This window comes from Nasonia vitripennis, chromosome 5 (assembly GCF_009193385.2).
Source record: "Nasonia vitripennis strain AsymCx chromosome 5, Nvit_psr_1.1, whole genome shotgun sequence".
Classification (NCBI taxonomy): Eukaryota; Metazoa; Arthropoda; class Insecta; order Hymenoptera; family Pteromalidae; genus Nasonia; species Nasonia vitripennis.
The window spans coordinates 14,995,897-15,015,290 of NC_045761.1; the positions used below are offsets into that span (position 1 = coordinate 14,995,897).

General features: G+C 52.5%; 1 protein-coding gene and 2 non-coding genes across 3 annotated transcripts; all 3 read right to left on the minus strand.

Moving 5' to 3' along the window:
* Nucleotides 1-1,144: 1,144 nt before the first annotated feature.
* On the minus strand, nt 1,145-1,299 carry LOC116417850. The gene has a single exon (XR_004228086.1). It is a non-coding gene; the product is annotated as a 5.8S ribosomal RNA (ribosomal RNA).
* Nucleotides 1,300-2,051: 752 nt separating this feature from the next.
* On the minus strand, nt 2,052-3,966 carry LOC116417863. The gene has a single exon (XR_004228098.1). It is a non-coding gene; the product is annotated as a small subunit ribosomal RNA (ribosomal RNA).
* A 13,116-nt stretch (nt 3,967-17,082) lies between these two features.
* On the minus strand, nt 17,083-19,167 carry LOC103315419. Its single transcript, XM_008204162.1, has one exon. It carries the CDS (start codon nt 19,165-19,167, stop codon nt 17,083-17,085), a length of 2,085 nt encoding a protein of 694 aa, XP_008202384.1.
* Nucleotides 19,168-19,394: the final 227 nt, after the last annotated feature.

A 19,394-nucleotide genomic window follows, 5' to 3' on the forward strand; every position in this document is an offset into this window, starting at 1 on the left:
ATACTTTAGAAACATACACCGTCATCGACATAGGATTTCTCCTAGGGCTTAGGATCGACTGACTCGTGTGCAACGGCTGTTCACACGAAACCCTTCTCCACGTCAGTCCTCCAGGGCCTCGCTGGAGTATTTGCTACTACCACCAAGATCTGCACCGACGGCGGCTCCAGGCAGGCTCACGCCGAGACCGAGGTCCCGGCCATCGCGATCCACACGGAAGCCAACGTCGCTGACGATGAATCTCCCCATTCGATCTTTTGGGTTTCTCAGGTTTACCCCTGAACGGTTTCACGTACTCTTGAACTCTCTCTTCAAAGTTCTTTTCAACTTTCCCTCACGGTACTTGTTCGCTATCGGTCTCGTGGTCATATTTAGCCTTAGATGGAGTTTACCACCAACTTAGAGCTGCACTCTCAAGCAACCCGACTCTAAGGAGAGGTCCTCCCACGGCGCGTCCCGGTCACTACGGGCCTGGCACCCTCTACGGGTAAGTGGCCCCATTCAAGATGGACTTGGACGCGGTCCGACGCCGCGGAGAGAATTGGACCCTCCCGAACACCACATTTCCCGGCGGCAGAACCGCGGGATTCGGTGCTGGGCTCATTCCTGTTCGCTCGCCGCTACTAAGGAAATCCTTGTTAGTTTCTTTTCCTCCGCTTAGTAATATGCTTAAATTCAGCGGGTAGTCTCGCCTGCTCTGAGGTCGTCGTTATATACGAGTATATAATATATGAAAAATATTATATATCTCTCTTTTTTCTTTTATGCGAACGAACACGTGCAAAAGTCAGCGAGAGCTTGATACACGAGAGCAACAGATCTCGTCGGTCCGCCCGGCGCAACACCACAAAATAATATTGCGGTGCGCGCAAGAGCTCCGGGACTCGACGGACGTCACTCTCGCGCCTTATACGCGTTCGAGTGCTTCGTGCTTTGCACATACGCACGCAAGCACGATGTGCGTGTGCGTGCGCCGTCGTCGCTGCGTTCAAAAGAAAAACACCATTATTTCGAACGACGCCGCAAACAAAGCGCGTTATCACTCGTTAAAGCAAAACGCGCCTCGGCGACGAACGCTCAGGCTATCGCTTGAAGGAGAGAGAGAAGACTCAGCACCAACAAGCAGTCTGGTTTTTTTTGTTGACGACCCTCAGCCAGGCGTGGTCCGGGAATCGTATCCGTGGACCGCAATGTGCGCTCGAAATGTCGATGTTCATGTGTCCTGCAGTTCACAAGTTGACGCGCAATTAGCTGCGTTCTTCATCGACCCACGAGCCAAGTGATCCACCGTTCAGGGTAATCAATTGTAAAATTTTTACCCCGATGAAATAATAAAATTTCAACGAGTCAAACTTGTTTTTTGTTAGAAATCCTTGACGAGCCGGGATCCGAAAATCCCGAACTACACAGGGGGTGACGAAACTCGAGGCTCCGTCGGCCTTACTCGCAGGCAAGCGCGCGAGTTCGGCGTTGCGCCGGAGCGACGCGGTGCTTCGACTAAACAGGCGAAAATTCATTTAAAAACCTAGTCCCTCCCGTGAAAAGCGGGAGGTATCAAAGGTTGCCAACTGCGAAGCTCCGCGCCGGAGAACTGCTGACACCGCTTTTATAAAAGCTTGCGCGCGCGGTGTGTTGTGTGTCTCTCTATTAATTTTCGTTCGATTCTCCCTGTTTATAATTTTATCTATCTCTCACACAAGTTTTTCTTTCACGTCTTTCGTACGCGTGTTTGCAATTGATTGTCCATCGCCCGTAACTAAACAGCTTAAAGAGATGCTCCAGCACGCGTCTGCCAGTACATCTCGATGCGACAATCCACGCGACGACGGTTACGGCCTGAAGGGCCGCCTGCCGGCGCTACTTATTTCTCGTGAGTGAGAAACAAAGATAAACAAAGCAGAGAAAGAGAAACCACCTTGCTGCACTTTTACGCAGCACAACTGCTCTCGGCAAAAAATACGCTTTCGAACAAAATTTACATGTATCTTAAAATAAAAATACATGTTTTTGTGTGTTTGTGTCAATACGTTGCGTGTTTCAAGCGCTAACGTTAATGATCCTTCCGCAGGTTCACCTACGGAAACCTTGTTACGACTTTTACTTCCTCTAAATGATCAAGTTTGGTCATCTTCCCGGCACAATCGGCAACGTAAAATTACATTGCCGCGCACCAGTCCGAAGACCTCACTAAATAATTCAATCGGTAGTAGCGACGGGCGGTGTGTACAAAGGGCAGGGACGTAATCAACGCGAGCTTATGAATCGCGCTTACTGGGAATTCCTCGTTCATGGGGAATAATTGCAAGCACCAATCCCTAGCACGAAGGAGGTTCAGCAGGTTACTCGGGCCTTTCGGTCAGGGAGGACACGCTGATTCCTTCAGTGTAGCGCGCGTGCGGCCCAGAACATCTAAGGGCATCACAGACTTGTTATTGCTCAATCTCGTGCGGCTAGACGCCGCCTGTCCCTCTAAGAAGATTTGTTTGTACGTCGGTAGTAAAAACCACCCGACCGAAGCCGGGTGCCTTCGAGATACCAGAAGGTACGCCTATTTAGCAGGCTAGAGTCTCTTTCGTTATCGGAATTAACCAGACAAATCGCTCCACCAACTAAGAACGGCCATGCACCACCACCCACCGAATCAAGAAAGAGCTATCAATCTGTCAATCCTTCCGGTGTCCGGGCCTGGTGAGGTTTCCCGCGTTGAGTCAAATTAAGCCGCAGGCTCCACTCCTGGTGGTGCCCTTCCGTCAATTCCTTTAAGTTTCAGCTTTGCAACCATACTTCCCCCGGAACCCAAAAGCTTTGGTTTCCCGGAAGCTGCCCGCCGAGTCATCGGAGGAACTTCGGCGGATCGGTAGCTGGCATCGTTTATGGTTAGAACTAGGGCGATATCTGATCGCCTTCGAACCTCTAACTTTCGTTCTTGATTAATGAAAACATTTTTGGCAAATGCTTTCGCTTCTGTCCGTCTTGCGACGATCCAAGAATTTCACCTCTAACGTCGCAATACGAATGCCCCCATCTGTCTCTATTAATCATTACCTCGGGGTTCCGAAAACCAACAAAATAGAACCGAGGTCCTATTCCATTATTCCATGCACACAGTATTCAGGCGAACATAGCCTGCTTTGAGCACTCTAATTTGTTCAAAGTAAACGTACCGGCCCACCTCGACACTCGGTAAAGAGCACCGCGATGGGATATTAGCTGGACCGCCCTTACGGGCTAAGTCCACCGGTAGGACGTCCCACAATCATGTCAGTTAAACATCGCGAGCGATGAACCGACAGCGTGGCACACAGATTCAACTACGAGCTTTTTAACCACAACAACTTTAATATACGCTATTGGAGCTGGAATTACCGCGGCTGCTGGCACCAGACTTGCCCTCCAATGGATCCTCGTTAAAGGATTTAAAGTGTACTCATTCCGATTACGGGGCCTCGGATGAGTCCCGTATCGTTATTTTTCGTCACTACCTTCCCGTGCCGGGAGTGGGTAATTTGCGCGCCTGCTGCCTTCCTTGCATGTGGTAGCCGTTTCTCAGGCTCCCTCTCCGGAATCGAACCGTGATTCCCCGTTACCCGTTACAACCATGGTAGGCGCAGAACCTACCATCGACAGTTGATAAGGCAGACATTTGAAAGATGCGTCGCCGGTGCGAGACCGTGCGATCAGCACAAAGTTATTCAGAGTCACCAAGGTAAACGGTGGACGAGCGAACCCGCCACCGATTGGTTTTGATCTAATAAAAGCGTTCCTTCCATCTCTGGTCGGAACTCTGGGTTGCATGTATTAGCTCTAGAATTACCACAGTTATCCAAGTAAATGTGGGTACGATCTAAGGAACCATAACTGATTTAATGAGCCATTCGCGGTTTCACCTTAATTCGGCATGCACTGAGACATGCATGGCTTAATCTTTGAGACAAGCATATGACTACTGTCAGGATCAACCAGGGAGCTTCGCCGTAACAACGCAACAAAGTTGCGCGCACGAGAGCTCGTGTGTGACACGAGCGACTCACGCACGCGGTCGTGTCGAACGCCGATCAACGCTAAGGAAGACCGACGACACACTCCGTTTACGATCAAGTCGTCGAGCACACAAAGTATCGCGCGTGTAGACCAACCCGCACGAACGAGAGTCACACACGCGATACTTTGGGCACATTTTCGCATTCAAAATCACCTCGCAAGCACCTAAGCGCGCCCGAATCACGGTACGCTACGTCTGCCCGTAATGAATTAACGTAGCGAGACCGCGGGTATTATCGTTCAAGTGATGAGTGATGTGCGAGCGTCAATGAGTAATGTGCGAGCACGAATGAGTGATGTGCGAGCAAGAATCAGAGATGTGGGGGGTATACCGAAATCTCTGGGTTCACCCAACTGCCCTGGCAGAAATGTCAACCGCCCGGGGCTCTTCCGTTCGTAAGATGGTAGATAGGGACAAGTCCTGTTTTTGTTTTTACATGCAGTACCTGCCTTTCGGCTCACCCACATGGCCTTCTTGGCACACTTATTAATCAGCAGAAAACTCGCCAGTGCTCGCCACTCGGCCTTAATACATCCACACTCTTTATGCACACACACACTTTAAAACACCACCTCGCAGCTTGTCCCGGCGAGCCTCCACTGACTTTCGATGCGCCGTAGGACAACGGGCCGAGATACGCTCGGCCAACGCGACCGATGAATGCACGTTAACATACATGGCCTACCGAAGCCCAGTGACTTATGTGGGAAGTCAACCGGTCGCTCGGATGGGCGGCGGGATCCCATCCAATCCCTCATGACTCTGCAGGTCAATACCCGAGTTGTGCACTGCAACTCACACATCGAAAGATAAACTTTCTGCCCAGCATGCGGGCTAACCACCGCCACCACGAGTCCTTTACCCTGTCGGGACAGGATATGCTACCCTGCGGCTCCCCAACCCCGTGGTACTGATTTTATCCTCCCCAGTAGAGAGTTCACAAACGTTTCCGCCGGAGCGTACTAAGCATGCTACCACGTTCTAAACGTCCCACTCGTTTTTGGCATTGGCCAACCATACATGACGCCGGAGCGTTCCCAGGGCTAGAGTCCCAAGCAGCTAGTTAGAGCCCGACTAGCTTACAAGGGCCTGGGTATACTAGTTTCGATCTTCGCCAACCGGATGGTCCTTCAATCACTCGACTAGTTACAGCTCGGAACATTACTGATCCTTCCCCCTTCCTTTCGTGGGAGGTATACCGAGGCTACCGAAATCTCAGGGTTCACCCAACTGCCGAGATACGCTCGGCCAACGCATCGCGGAATAGCTTTGAGACCAATTAGACGGCAATGCCGAAACACTGCCAGCCAATTAGGCTCTCTACTAACCCGCGACTACCGATTCCTCCGCAGGTTGGTACGACCTTTGGAGACCCTCGGTTGGGGCCGGGACCCATCCAATCCCTAACGGTTTAAGCAGGCCGCTCTCCGAGTTGAGACCGCAACTCACACGTCGAGGCTGGCAGAGGGTTCCAGTCTCTGATGGTGCAGAGCACCCAAGGAGTCTTTCACCCAGTGCCAACCCCTAACCCCAAGCGATGTGGGCTTCCAACCACTGCCACCACGAATCCAAACCCAAGTGACCGGGCGAGGGAGGCAATTCTCCCCCAGCGGGCACCCCGGTCGCCCATGGTACCATTTTAACCCTGGTGAGGGTTCCAGTTGGGATCTTACCATCCCGCCTCTGGAAGGGCTGCTCGGGTCCGTGGGTTCGCCAAACCCAGAGATGCCTCTCTTGGTCCTCCAACGAGTCCGGCACAGTCTAGCCTCGATTAGAAGAGCAAGAGTGGGATCCCCCTGCGGGGAGCCGACCAGCGAGCAGCTGGCCAGCCGACACGCACACATTCATTCCCACACTCATTCTAACACACACTCCACACGCTCTCACACACGCAATTACCCTACCCCCCAACCCACAAGTTCCCTTACCTTACCCCCTACCCTTTACCCCTTATACCTACCCTCTATACCCCTCACCCCCTCGCCGATTACCCTAATCCTAATCTAAGTTTCCTCATTCTCTCTCATTCTCTGCCATTCGGTCTACAGTAGAGAGAAACAACAAGTATCTCCCCCACCGGGCCTTTCACCCAGACGCATACAGCGACCTCATGCGCTCCCTCATTTAGTAACATGCATTCATACCTTTTCCCAAACACTACTACAGCCGCTTCTCCAGACTTACTGAGATACATTCTGGATCCCTCTGGTAAACCACAAACCCTATCCTTATAAACATACGGCTCTTGGAATAGGCATATCTCTATGCCGTCCTCAAGCACGTAGTTCGCAATATCGCACATCGCAGCGTAAGACTTTTGACAATTTACCTGCAAGATGCGCACATTTACACCCACATCTGTTCCATTCATTTGGGACTCAGCCATTCCTCACGAATCGAGAACGCAACAACTGCAGTTTCCAAGCATACATCGGGCAACGCGGCGATCTCGCCAAATGCTCCGAAGGAAGCTTCCTTGCTCTGCAATTGCTGCAGTCCTCCGCAGCCTTACACTCATTCATCCTGTGCCCACTCTTGCCACATTTGTAGCACAGAGGCTCACTCTTACATTCCCTGGCACGATGGTCGTAGCCCTGGCAGCGGAAACAGCACATCACCCTTTCATATGAACAGCATCTAAAGCTGTTCCATCCATCAAACTCTCTACCATCTTGCAACAGACTATCACGCCATGGCAGAGGTAACTCGACAATCACATTGCCGAGTCGCTGCCCATCCTCTCTCCTGACGATCTTCACACGCTTCGTGAATTCATTCACACTAACATGCTCACGCAAACTTTTCTCGTACATGCCCCTAAGGAGATGCTCATTCGTCATCTCATTCGGGACACTGTACACAATCACTCGAGGATCCATCACTTTGGGCTCCACAGCACGGAGTCCAGCCTCGACGAGACCGGCACACCGGGAGAGAGCCTTTCTCTCTCCATCGCTAGCCGTCTCCACCACGACCCCACCACCACGAGCAGGTCTGATGTTCCTCACCCTTACATTCACGTCCTCACTCGTGCTCTCAATCATTCTTCTTCGCACCTCGTCGCACGTGAGCTGCTCCTTTGCGCCACGCACAACAAGCGCGAAGCTGGGCTTAGGCCCCACATTCGCTCCCAAACCCCTACTACCAGGAACAGCCACAACCGCTGCTGGAGGTGCCCGTGACGCCGCCGCTACCCTCATCTTTACGACATTCCTCCCTTCATCCACTCTTCGGACAGTCTCACACACATTCGCTAACTCAGCCTTCATACACTTGTAAGCAGTAAGCTCACCACGCAACTTTGCATTCTCTAACATCAAGCGCTGCACCAGCCCTTCGTATTTCGAGGCATGGTCGAGCACACTACTGGCTTGCCACTTCGTTAACTTGTTGGCATCTGAGAGCAGATGCCCACGAAGTCCGTCAGTGACTGCACGCAGCTCGCCGACCATTACCTCCGAATCCTCAGCACTCTCATTCACACCCACACTCTTACCATCCACAGGCACCTCGGCGTCAACCACCTCGCGTTTGATGCGCTTAGGCGACTGCCGCAAATTCTCACACACCACAAAGAGCTCGCCCCTCGCCCCCTTGAACCTATCCTGGCCCACCGCATTCCTCTTTACCGTCCTCTTGCCGTTCGCACACTCTTCCATACCAACATCCATACTCTCCGTCTCTATAATCTTGCTCACGTCATTTGCACTCCTACTCACACTCACTTTCTTGCTTACACCCTGATTTCCATCCACACTACAGTTCACACTCTTATCAACCCTATCATTCCTATTATTATTCTCACTCGCACTCACATTTTCGCGCCTCTTCCTCTTCTCCTCGGCCTTGCGCTGCTTTCTCGCCGCCTTTGTCTCAACGAGCTCGAAATCCTTTGTGGGTTTCAGGCCCGATGGACTCCGGGAGCGTGAACGCTCTCGCAGGCTGTCAGCAGAGATTACGGAGGAGCGCGTGTCCTCACTATCTCCACCCCCGCCCTTGGAATCCTTCCTCAGGAAGTCCTCCCTACTACCTCCTGCCCCCTTACTACGCGTCATTTTCCGAAGCTTTGTTTTAATCGAATCCATCTGTTTCGTACGTCCCCACCCCCAAGCAGACCCGGGGCACCCGCACCGAGCACCAACTCTACGACGGTGCCCAGCGCATAGCTCACCGTTTCCACCATAAGGAAGGGACTTCTCTATTCGGGACGAGACAACGGTCACTCGAAGCAGTGCGTCCTTACCTCGAGAAGGCAACGCAACCCTAACAAGCCGCCACAGCCAGCCGGGGGGTGGTGGGATCGCCACTCCTCTCCAGGAGCCATGCATCCCATAGCCGCCCACCTAAGCGTAGGATTGGGGGGTTTTATAGAGGACCCCACCTCGCGGACGAGCGGTTAAGCCAAACCCCCGCTCCCCAACCGCCAACGTACCAACGCCACGCCCTGCGAAGGTTGTTGAAGACGGTGCAAGGTATACGGGCCAAGCGACGGCGCTCATCGCTTGGGACTAGGATGTGTCAAGCCCGGTGGCTTCGGATCCGGGGCTCCGGTTCGCGTTCCCACACTTCTCAGGGTCTCCTTTCCGCTTTCGCGGATCGGTTCCTGAGAGTGGGGTCGGCTAGCCAAAGCACCGGATCCTCCACCACTTCCTGGGTTTGGATCACTTCACACGGCCCCCATGGGCGAGGGGTTGGGATCACGCCCGAACCAGCGCAACCTGACTAGTGTCAGGTCTACAGATTTCTCTTCCTGGTTTGACAGGACCAGGTGATCCTCTCTGCATGAGGCGGGGCCCATCTATGCCCCTGCTAGCTCTGCAGGCTAGCGCCCGAGCTGAGACCGCAGCTCACCCGTCGAGGCGTAAAACGGAGCCCGCGCCGAAGCACGTCACCGCCCATACCTCTCGCCCGCGTCTTGGGCTATCAACCAGCTGCCACCACGAGTCCAACACCATGGTCGGGCAGGGTCCCGATAAACCTATCGGAGCCCTGGGTCCCCCGACCCCCGTGGTACCATTTAGCCTCCTGGTTGGAGGTTCGAGATAAGTCTCTTCCGTCTTTGCAGATCCTGCACTCTGCCCGGCTCGATAGCACCGGTTAGCTGGGGCCGTGGGTTTGCTAGACCCAGGGGATGAGACCAGAGCCCCGCTTGCGGTTTCACATTCACTCACTCATTCGGTCTTTTTTTTCATTCATTCGACTGATCACACTTGCTCGCATACGATATGCACGCTCAATGAACGTGCACAGACACTCATACTGGCTTCTCGCACTGAGCACACCACTCACATCCATCCTTCCATTCGCGTCCTCGAGCACACCCATCTCATCCAGCCTCCTAAAACTCTCATACATATCACACGTAGTTAACACATGCATCCAATCCTCACGCGGGGCACCACACGGGCATATTCACACTTGCGACGTTGCAAACGTCGCAGCCGCGTCGATACGAGGAATCTCGTTCGATGCGGCCAAGCTCTGAGTGCGCGGAAGAAACAAGCGAGTTGGATTGTTGTTGTCAGTGCCAGCCTGACCTCGAGTTCGAGGAACGGGCCGTGTAACCGTCCACGTTAGCGCGAGAGTGAGCATCGTTGGCGCGAGAGTGAGCCTCGACGGCGCGCGCGCTGATTGGTCCTCCGCATGTCGCGAGCCAATCAGTGGGCGCCGATGTGCGACTCGCTATCCGCGCGGACTGCCAGCCAATCAGGCGCGAGGAAGATGCGCGGGCCCGACGAGCGCGAGTGGAGAGTGAACGCGAGAACGAGCGGGAAATCGGGGAGTTCTCTCACGACTGTCGACGGAGTACGTCGACGTGCGAGAGAAATACGTGGCCTCCTCTGTTGCGAGGAGAATCGGGAGAGTCTCCCGAGGTTGTGCGAGAGTGTGAGAGAGTCATAGGTGCAGCGCGTTGGCACGAGCAAGTGCCGACGACCGGACGAGCCAGCAACCATCCGTACGAGAGGAAGGAAGAAGGAGGAAGCTAGCCAGTCCGCCATCATTGTCCGGAGGACCAGAGCAACCAGCAGCCTTGGCGTGGGAGAGCCGAGGAAGCTAGTCCACGAGAGTCAGGGAGGCGCCGGCGGGAGCACCGACGGACGTCCACCAGGGAGAGAGCGAGTAAGAAAGTATTAGAGAGAGAGAGAGAGAGAGAGAGAGAGAGAGAGAGAGAGAGAGAGAGAGAGAGAGATCCGAGAGTGAGGCGAGTGTGGTGCGGGCACACTAGAGAGAGAGAACTCGAGAGACCAGGGTGTTGATGTGCAGTGCGGGCGCACACCAAGACGTCTTCTGCGCGAGGCGTCTGGCCAGCGCACGCGAGAGAGAGAGAGAGAGAGAGAGAGAGAGAGAGAGAGAGAGAGAACAGTGCGAGGAGACGCGTATGCGTGAGATAGAGACAGCGCAAGAGAAAACCCTATAGCTGCGCGGCTGCAGCAGGTCGGGCTTGCCACAAGCGGGAGGCATAGCCCGCGCGCGAGAGAGAAAGAGAGAGAGAGAGAGAGAGAGAGAGAGAGAGAGTCAGCCGTCAGCGGACTGGACCTGGGCCTGTGGCCAGCCGTCTGCTGCACGAGCGTGGCTGGTGTTTGAGCGTCCCAGCGTAAGCCCTGCGTGGCTAAACTGTGCGCGGGAGGCACTACAGCCACCGTATTGTAGGGAAGGGCTGGGCGAAATACATGTGCAATAAAACTTAACCATTGTGTGTGATCATTTTCCCCTCTCCCTAGCGTTCTCCCAAACGTGATGATCGCGGTCAAATCCTACGTTTAAAAAAATCCTAGTGCATGCGAGGCTCTAGGTGTTGCGCACCTGTGTTGGGAGGCACAGCGTCGCACACTTTCTCCCAATCTTTAGTCCATCCATCACCAACTTTCAAAGCACTCAGGGACTCATTCTTCCTTTTACGCGTGCACACACTAATCACCTTCCACACGTCATCCCTACTCTTATTTCCCACAAACTCCCTCCAATTTTTCTCTTTCGCTTCATTCATCATTTCTTTATACTCACTTACACTTGTCTTCCACTCAGTCCATTTTTCTCTCACATTCGCACCCTCGCTTCTTTTCTCCTTCTGATATTTCTTCTTTTTCTTCGCTACTTCCCGTTTTTCCCCTTTAACTCCTCATTCCACCATACTAATCCCTTCCTTATCAATCCTTTTTTAAGCCTAATCATGCATTCATTATTCGCTTGCTCCATCCATTCGTACAACATGTTTATTCTATCCTCCAGAGAGAGACTACGGAAATTTTCAATTCCACAGTCCTCCGCGGAGGACAGAACCATTCCCCCATACAAGCCCCAGTTACACATCCTTGCATTCCATCTTTTACACACATTATCATTCATTTCTGTCCGTCCATCCACCGCCCGCATTCTAATAAGAATCGGGTTGTGGTCGGAGATTCCCCATTCACTTTTTACCATCCAGTCACATTCATACTGCCCTCCCTTGAGGAGAGTGACATCGATGTCACTCTCTCCTCGGGCTCCACTAAATGTGAAGTCCTGGGAGGGCACATTCAAGACATCCACTCTCGCATTCATCACCCACTCTTCTAATATCTCACCTCTTTTCATACTATTCCACGCCCGACTCATGGCCTTGCTATGCCATAAGCCGGACGTGGCATTCGCATCCATACCAATTAACACACACTTTCCATTCATACATCTATTCAATCTACCCAAATACTCTACACATTCATTCATATCTCCACTCGGTCGACAATACAGCGATACAACATACATTTCACACACACTATTTTTAAACCATACACACACCGCATCATCAAACTTACACTCTTCTACTAGCATACACTCACACTCACTATCGGGAACAATTACACATGCTAATCCAGATACACTTTTAAACAGACGCATCCATGAGGGCAAGCCACACACACGATCATTCCGAACATACGACTCCTGTAGGAGACCCTATTGGATCCCCTCCCGGAGCAACGATTCATCCAAATCATACATCACACCACTCGATTTCTGGCAATTAACTGTACAACATTTACAACGGGACACACACTTACATTCGCATCATTATTATCTACATTTGTACTAGCCATTTACATGTTTTCTCAATGCATTCAGCCGCCACACAAGCTCAGGACACTCAGACCAGAAGGCTGAGTGATTCGCAGGTCTGCCCCTTCGCTTGCAGTTGACGCATACCTCGGGGCTCCGACACTCCCGGACCTGATGTCCCACCACACCACATCGGTAACACACTTTCCCATTCTTACAATCATTCACTCTATGATCAAACAACATACATCCATGACACCTCAACTCTTTCTCATACACTCTTACTTTATATGACATCCATCCAACATACAATCTTCCATTCTTCAACAATTTTTTCTTCCATTCATTCGGTAGCTCCACAATTACATTTTTCACTCTTGCGTCATTTCCCCTCTTTTCCCTCCTCACAATTTTCACCTTCTCTTTCACATCTTCCGTCCTTGCTAAGCCATCCAAATTTTTGCGGGCCACTTCGTCAAGGAGGTTGGCGTCGGTCACCGACGAGGGGAGATCGGAGACGATCACCCTAGAGTCAAACCGTCTTGGTGTAGCAACACGCAAGCCGGCGTCTCCTAGGGGGCACTTGGCCAGTCGCTGTCGATCCTCCTCCGTCGCCGCCTCCACCACCACTCCTCCATCTTTCATTAATTTCATGCCCTCAACCTTAACATTCCTCTCTTCCCCAACACTCTCTATAATTCGTCTCTTTATTTCCATGCTTGTTAGCCTCTCCTTGTCCCCTTTTACAATCAGAGCGTAACTCTTCTCCGGGACTGGGGCTGTTCTGCCTGCCCCGGGTTGAGCACGCTCCCTTGCATCATTTAGATTCATACTCCCACACACTCGCTCCATCACACTCCCACACATATTAATCATCTTCTCCTCGATATTATCAAACATCCCTTGAATCCTGTCATTCATTCCTGATTCTACCTTTTGTATTCTCTTGTCCATTTCCCACATCGTTCTATCCATTGCTTTCTCTTGTTCACTCAGTCTCATCTCTAATCTTTCATTTTCTACACTCACCTTACCTATAATCTTTTCATACCTCTCCATACACCTATGCAGACTGGCTGCCTCCGATTTAGGTAGTTTCCTACTCTTTACCAGGACCTTTCTCACCAATTCCCTTACATTTCCTAATTCCTTATCCAAGTTGTCGTAGTCCACATCCATCATTTCCTCTTCATTATCTTCATCCGTCTGCGTGTTTAACACTAGTCCTTTTGTTCCGTTACTGCTCATAGCTTCTTCTACTGTTTTCTGCGTCTCTCCTCTTTCCTTTTCAGCGTTCTCTAATGCCCTCCTTTCTTCTTCTCTCTTCATCTTTCTCACCCTCTTTTCTTTCTTTGCCAACATTTCGTCCTGTACCCCCTTCTTTTCCTCCTTTACATAGTACTTCTTTGGGTCATCCTTTCCATCACCCTCGTTTACTGCGTCCGGTTTCCTTTTCCCAAACTTCAACTCACCCAACTCCATTCTTTCAAGATTTATCACGACATCCGTTTTAACATTCAGCGCCCCTCCTTCCTTCATCCACTTCTCTTTCTCTACTCCTGAGCCTTTACTCCTGTCTGAGTCCTTACCCGATGTCTCACCTGATTCCTTACCTGATTCTTTTCTTGGTCCCTTCCTTAATCTCTCCTGTTCCACCCTCTTTTCCCCAATCTTCTTTTTCCGGGCTACACTTCTCAGACGACGTCCAGGAGGGGCCATGAGCCAGAGATCCTCCCCCTGGCCGTCCTCAGAGCCAGAGCTTGAAGACGCACAGGTGTCACAATCCCTCTTCTTAAGCCCTGAGCGTGAGCGTTCCTCGGCAGGTGTCTCCCGTGCCGTTTCTGTCCTCACAGGGCTTGCTACTCTGCTACGCCTATCCTCAGCTCCACACCCATCTTGATCCTCCTTCTTCCTTTCCTCCACCTTATCGCTAAATATTTCCGAGGCTTGGTTTTTAAAAGACATATCATCTGGTTCTTACAGCTTCCCTTATTGGCCGGAGCCGTACGGGAAGGCACGATACAAGCAGTCCACCGGGGTTACGGCCCTACCCCGGTAAGGCAAGTACACCCCGTCAGCCGCCACAGCCAACGGGGGTTGGTGGGCTTGGGACTCCTCACCCAGGAGCCATTCATCCCATAGCCACCCACCTGAGCGTAGGATTGGGGGGGTTTTATAGAGGACCCCACCTCGCGGCCAGGCGATTCAGCCAAGCCCCCGCTCCCCACACCGTCAACGTACCAACGCCACGCCCTGCGAAGGTTGTTGAAGACGGTGCAAGGTTTACGGGCCAAGCGACGGCGCTCATCGCTTGGGACTAGGAACCCCGGGGTTGTCAAGCCCGGTGGCTTCCGATCCGGCGCTTCGGTTCTCGTTCCCACACTTCTCAGGGTCTCCTTTCCGCTTTCGCGGATCGGTTCCTGAGAGTGGGGTCGGCTAGCCAAAGCACCGGATCCTCCACCACTTCCTGGGTTTGGATCACTTTAGCGGAACAGGAGTTCGCTTGCGCAAACTCCTGAACTCGGGCCCCCTCGGCGCGACAAGCCAGTGATCGTGAGGGGGGGGGGGTAGATAGGGACAGTGGGAATCTCGTTAATCCATTCATGCGCGTCACTAATTAAATGACGAGGCATTTGGCTACTCCTGCGTCTACCACATTACGTGGGACGGACTTTCCGGTTTGATGACAGGAACCGGTACCGGGTAACAGAGATGACTTGGTCCCAAGTCAGTATATTAACAGTCAATAATAAAATATTTAAAAGTCAACGATAATAAAATTCTTAGTCAAAACAACTGATATCAAGTCTCAACTGACTTTTGTCCACCATCAGCGCTTTTTCCACTTTGTGTCCTTTTCCAGATTCATAAGTGTTGTCAAGGGAGCCTGCTAGGCTCGGAAAAATTAGTGTTAACGAAGTCTCATGCCATTTTTGTTTTGTAGCTGAGAAAGCGGACTTTGGCCATCGCTCGCGCGATGCCCAGGGAAACCGCGTGGAGGTATCCGCCCCAGTTCACACCTTTGCATGGTGATTCCTGGCTTCGCCGCCGTGACAGAGGCTTAGGTTGTGCCCCGTCCTACGACTTGCACCATCCGCGATCGGTTTCATTCGGGCGCCGCAGCACTCGATGCTCGGTGGCGGGACTCTCTTCCGCTTCTCCAACGTTTCAAGGGTTTACCCAACTCTGGGGTCACCCGCGGATTCATTCCCCGATCACTTTTGGGCTTTAGGTGGGAAGGTCTAACTTTCGCGTTCAATTTGCAGGCAGTTAGCCTCCCCTTATTTCGAATAAATAGTTACGAGACAAGACAAGACAACACGTTTTGTTCAGGTCAGTCATCCATGAAGGCGTTGACGATCTCTAGCGAGCTACGCAGCGCTATTAGTGAGATCGTAAGCCAATCACTCTTGCCAATTCCGAGTTTCGAGAGGGCTTTCCGCGTTTCGCTTGGAACTGCACCTCTCGGCCCGATTACAATTGGAATGACCTCCTCGGCGTTCGAATGCAGATGTCGCCGAAGCGTGCTGAGAATTTGGCGATATTTGCCAATTTTCTCAGTACGGCCCTCATCCAGATAGGTTCTGTGCTCGTAGCGGACAGTTACGTCGATTACGTGCACCCTTCCCTCATTCGTTTTCACGACGAGATCGGGTTTAAACCTCTGGCCTCGGACCGTTATCTGCGGCTCGTCCATAACCTGATGGTTTTTGGCTAGACGAGCCTTGAGGAGGTCTTTGATTTCATTGTGCCGGCTTATTCGCTTATCCTTAGTATACCGGCATCTGCCAAGTATATGACCAAGGGTCTCGCTACTGCCTTGGCACTTTCGGCAAGAGCTATCAACACGTCCATCTATGATCTTCATTAGTGCTCGCGTCGGGTACGTGTTTGTTCGTAGCTTGATAGCATCGATGTACCTTGACGCGGGCAGAAGATCATAGCGCTGCAGCCATGAGTTGCCAACGGGATCTTGTGCTAACTCCTCGACCCCCTGGCCTTGCCATTTTTGCTCAGCCCATTTCTGGGCATAGCTCAGGCGAAGCTGATACTTATAAGTATCTAGCTCCTTGGTTGTTAGTGGCCAGTGTAGTCTTAGAGCATCGGCGTAAGATTTTAGCCGATCGTCGGCTGCGTTCGAGTTCATGGCCGCGCGTGTGACCGGATCGTGGGATTGACGGGCTCTCAAGCCGTTCCGAAGAGCGGGTATCAGCACCATCTTCTCCACTTCAAGGAGCACCAATCCACCCTGCTTCCTCGGCGTGTAGAGAAAACTGCTACTTACCGATTCTGGCAGGTGGAGGATCTCCTTGATTCTCGTTCTTATGATCCGGTCGATAGTCTTTAAGACTGCCTTCGCCGGAGGCGATGTTATCAACCCATAGGTGTACCTCGGAAAGATATACATCTGTAGAAGGTCCACCTTTTGCATGGGCTTCAACGGCAGTCTTTGGACGCGGGATATGACTTCCCTGAACGCGTCAGATTCGAAGCCTTCGAGCAGCCCCTTCCAGGGAGAGACCTTTGCCCCGAGGTACTTGAACGTCTCACTAGGTGAGATGCTCGGAACGGCATTAACGTTCACCTCGAGGCCTGGGTTTTTAGTGTACCAGATCTTCCTGTGGGGGACTCTACAGCTATACACTTTGACACTGAAAGACTCATATCGAGTCGGCCCAGATAATCCGCCACCATCCGTAGCTGCCTTCCCGCCTCGGGGGCTGTATTCGCAAAACATACTATGTCGTCTGCGAAAGCCGCGCACGAGAGATTCATGCCTTCGATTTCCACTCCACTTGTCTCTTGCAATCGTTCTAATAGAGGTTCGAGAACCAGATTGAAAATGAGAGGTGACAGGGGATCCCCCTGCTTGACTCCTCTCTTTATTCCAATCTTTACGTCCCCGCTCCTCGTTCGGATTGCACTGGAGCAGTCGCGATACATGCTCGAGATATAGGCGGCCACAGTTTCGGGGATTCCTTTTTTCTCCAAGCACTCTTGGATCACGGCATGCGGGACAGTGTCGAATTCGAATGCTTTCGAAACATCCAAGATAGTAATGACACCGCCCGCTTCTTTGCGTTCGATACGGCATCATCCAACAACTGTATGTTGCTGAAACAGCCATTTTCCTCGGTGAATCCTTTCTGCCGATCACACTGCTTAATGATGGCCCTCACTCGCTGGTCAAGCAAGCCTGAGTAGACTCGACTAACCATTGAGCTGATCGTAATGTGCCGCCAGTTCTTAACGTCAGCAGGATCTTTGTCTGGCTTCGGCAGAAGGGTTGTTCTGTTCTCTCTCCATGCCTTTGGGTAGTAACCCGCTAGCAGGATCGAGTTGAACAGCTTGGAGAGGGCTATGCTGACTCCTCTTCCTCTCAGGTCATCCTTCGTTACCCCGTCAGGGCCCGCTGCCGAGTCGTTTTTGATTCGCCTGATTCTGCCCATTATCTCTTGGGGAGTGATCGGATTGAAGATCCTCGATACGGGTATCGGGTCCTCGGTGCGCCTTGGCGCTTCGATATTAGGTCCGACCCTCCCCCACAGCTCGTTGTACAGAGTCTGTGTCTCCGTTCTACCTGGCGCTTGGCGGCTTTGGAGAATAGACAGGTCATTGGCAATCACTAACTCGGCTAGCTTCATTGGGTTGTTGTTCCAAAGATCTTGGCACCTGGCAAAGGCAAACCGCTTTCGATCAGCGGCCGTGAGACGACGGCGCCGTCGGTTCTTGCGGTGGCCCCTTCGTGGGGGGCCTCTAGCGTTCAATTGAAGGTGATCCTGTTCGTTGTCATCGGAAGGGTGCCGCATAATCTGGATGAGCTGGTCATACAGGGAGTCTAGTCCTATTTCACTCAGCGCATTGTTCCTGACTAGCTCCTGCAGTCCAGTCACCCAGTTCGCGTAACTTCCGGCTTCTTCGCTCGCATTGCAAATCTCCCACCTCATTGGGCCTTTCCAGTCATCTCGAGGAGGTGGTGAGATTGTTGTGCGTTCAACCGAGAGAGGTTCTGGGAGTGATATTTCTCCTAATGCGTCGCTGAATTCGTCGTCGTCACTGCTGTCCTCGATTTGTTCATCGGACCCCACTGCCGGGCTGCACTCTCGATCTTGCTGAGAACTGCTTTCCAGCGCGGGCGCATTGACTTGTTCTGCGGGTGCGCTCCCTCCATTCTCCGGGGGGCCGCTTTCCAACGCAGCGCCATCGGTGGCGACCAGCTCTTCCCCCTCAGGGATTTCGCCTTCGTCTACCTCTTCAATGGCCTCGACTCCTTCTGCTGGGCCTTGCGGGCCTCCTCTCCCTCGGAGCGCGGCATAATCCTTTCGCCTCCGGGCGTCCGACACCTGTCTGCCTGTTCTATCCGGGAAATGTTCAGCTATTTTTTCATTGATATTTCGAGCTCCGTGGTATTCGCTCTCTAATTCCCGGATGAGCAGCAAGTCTTCGTCGGACCATATAGAAGGCCTACGGCCACTCTTGCCCTTTGGCTTATTGGCCTCTGCCGCGCGCTTATCGTTTCGCACCTCTGGATGGACATGCCTCTCGTGCTGAGAGAGTCCGATTTGCGAGTCAAACGACAAGCTGCAATGCTCACATTTGAACGGCAGATCCTTTGGTTCTTGTCGCCCCTTACAGTGAAGAACATGACAGCTCCACGACCTGAGCGTTGTGCAGCGCCTTTGACAAGCACCGCACACCCAGGTCACGTCGACTGACGGATGTTCTTTATTAATGTGCCTGCTTAATTCCCAGCTGCCCATGCAGAGAAGTTGGGTACCTCCCTGCAGGCATTTGGGACAGGCCTGTGGGTTTTTCGCTATTGCGACAATCTCCATCGGCTCCGACGTCCGGATAGTTAGAGGCCCGTGTGTCTCTATTTCCTCATCATCGCCGGGCTCGTCAGCCTGTTGGGCATTCCGAGCTCGGCGGGCCGAATTTCGCCGGCGTGTTTGAGCACTTAAGGCAGCCTCCCTCCTTTGGTTGCGACCTTCGCAAGGTTCGGCGTTTAACTCCGCCCCGATTGGAGCTGCTGAGGTCACATCCACAGCTCCCCTCGGCTCCGAGGCAACGTTATTTCCACTGTCCATTATTAGACTTTCACGGTAGTCACTACCGGGGCGCTTAGTCTTTCGACATGGGCCGCTCCTCACTATGGGATGTGTGGGCGCGAAGGTCTAAGTTCGCCCACACGTATTGCTTTCACCGGCGAAGATCTCCACACGCATTGCTATGCGGCAGAACTACTTTTGACAAAGTCTGCCTACACGCTTTGCTCTACGTGGTGCCGACACGCATTGCTTTGCGGCGGGAGATC

Bases quoted from the DNA above. Each gene is read 5' to 3' on its own strand.
- LOC103315419 (XM_008204162.1), bottom strand. From the start codon at position 19,167: ATGGACAGTGGAAATAACGTTGCCTCGGAGCCGAGGGGAGCTGTGGAT.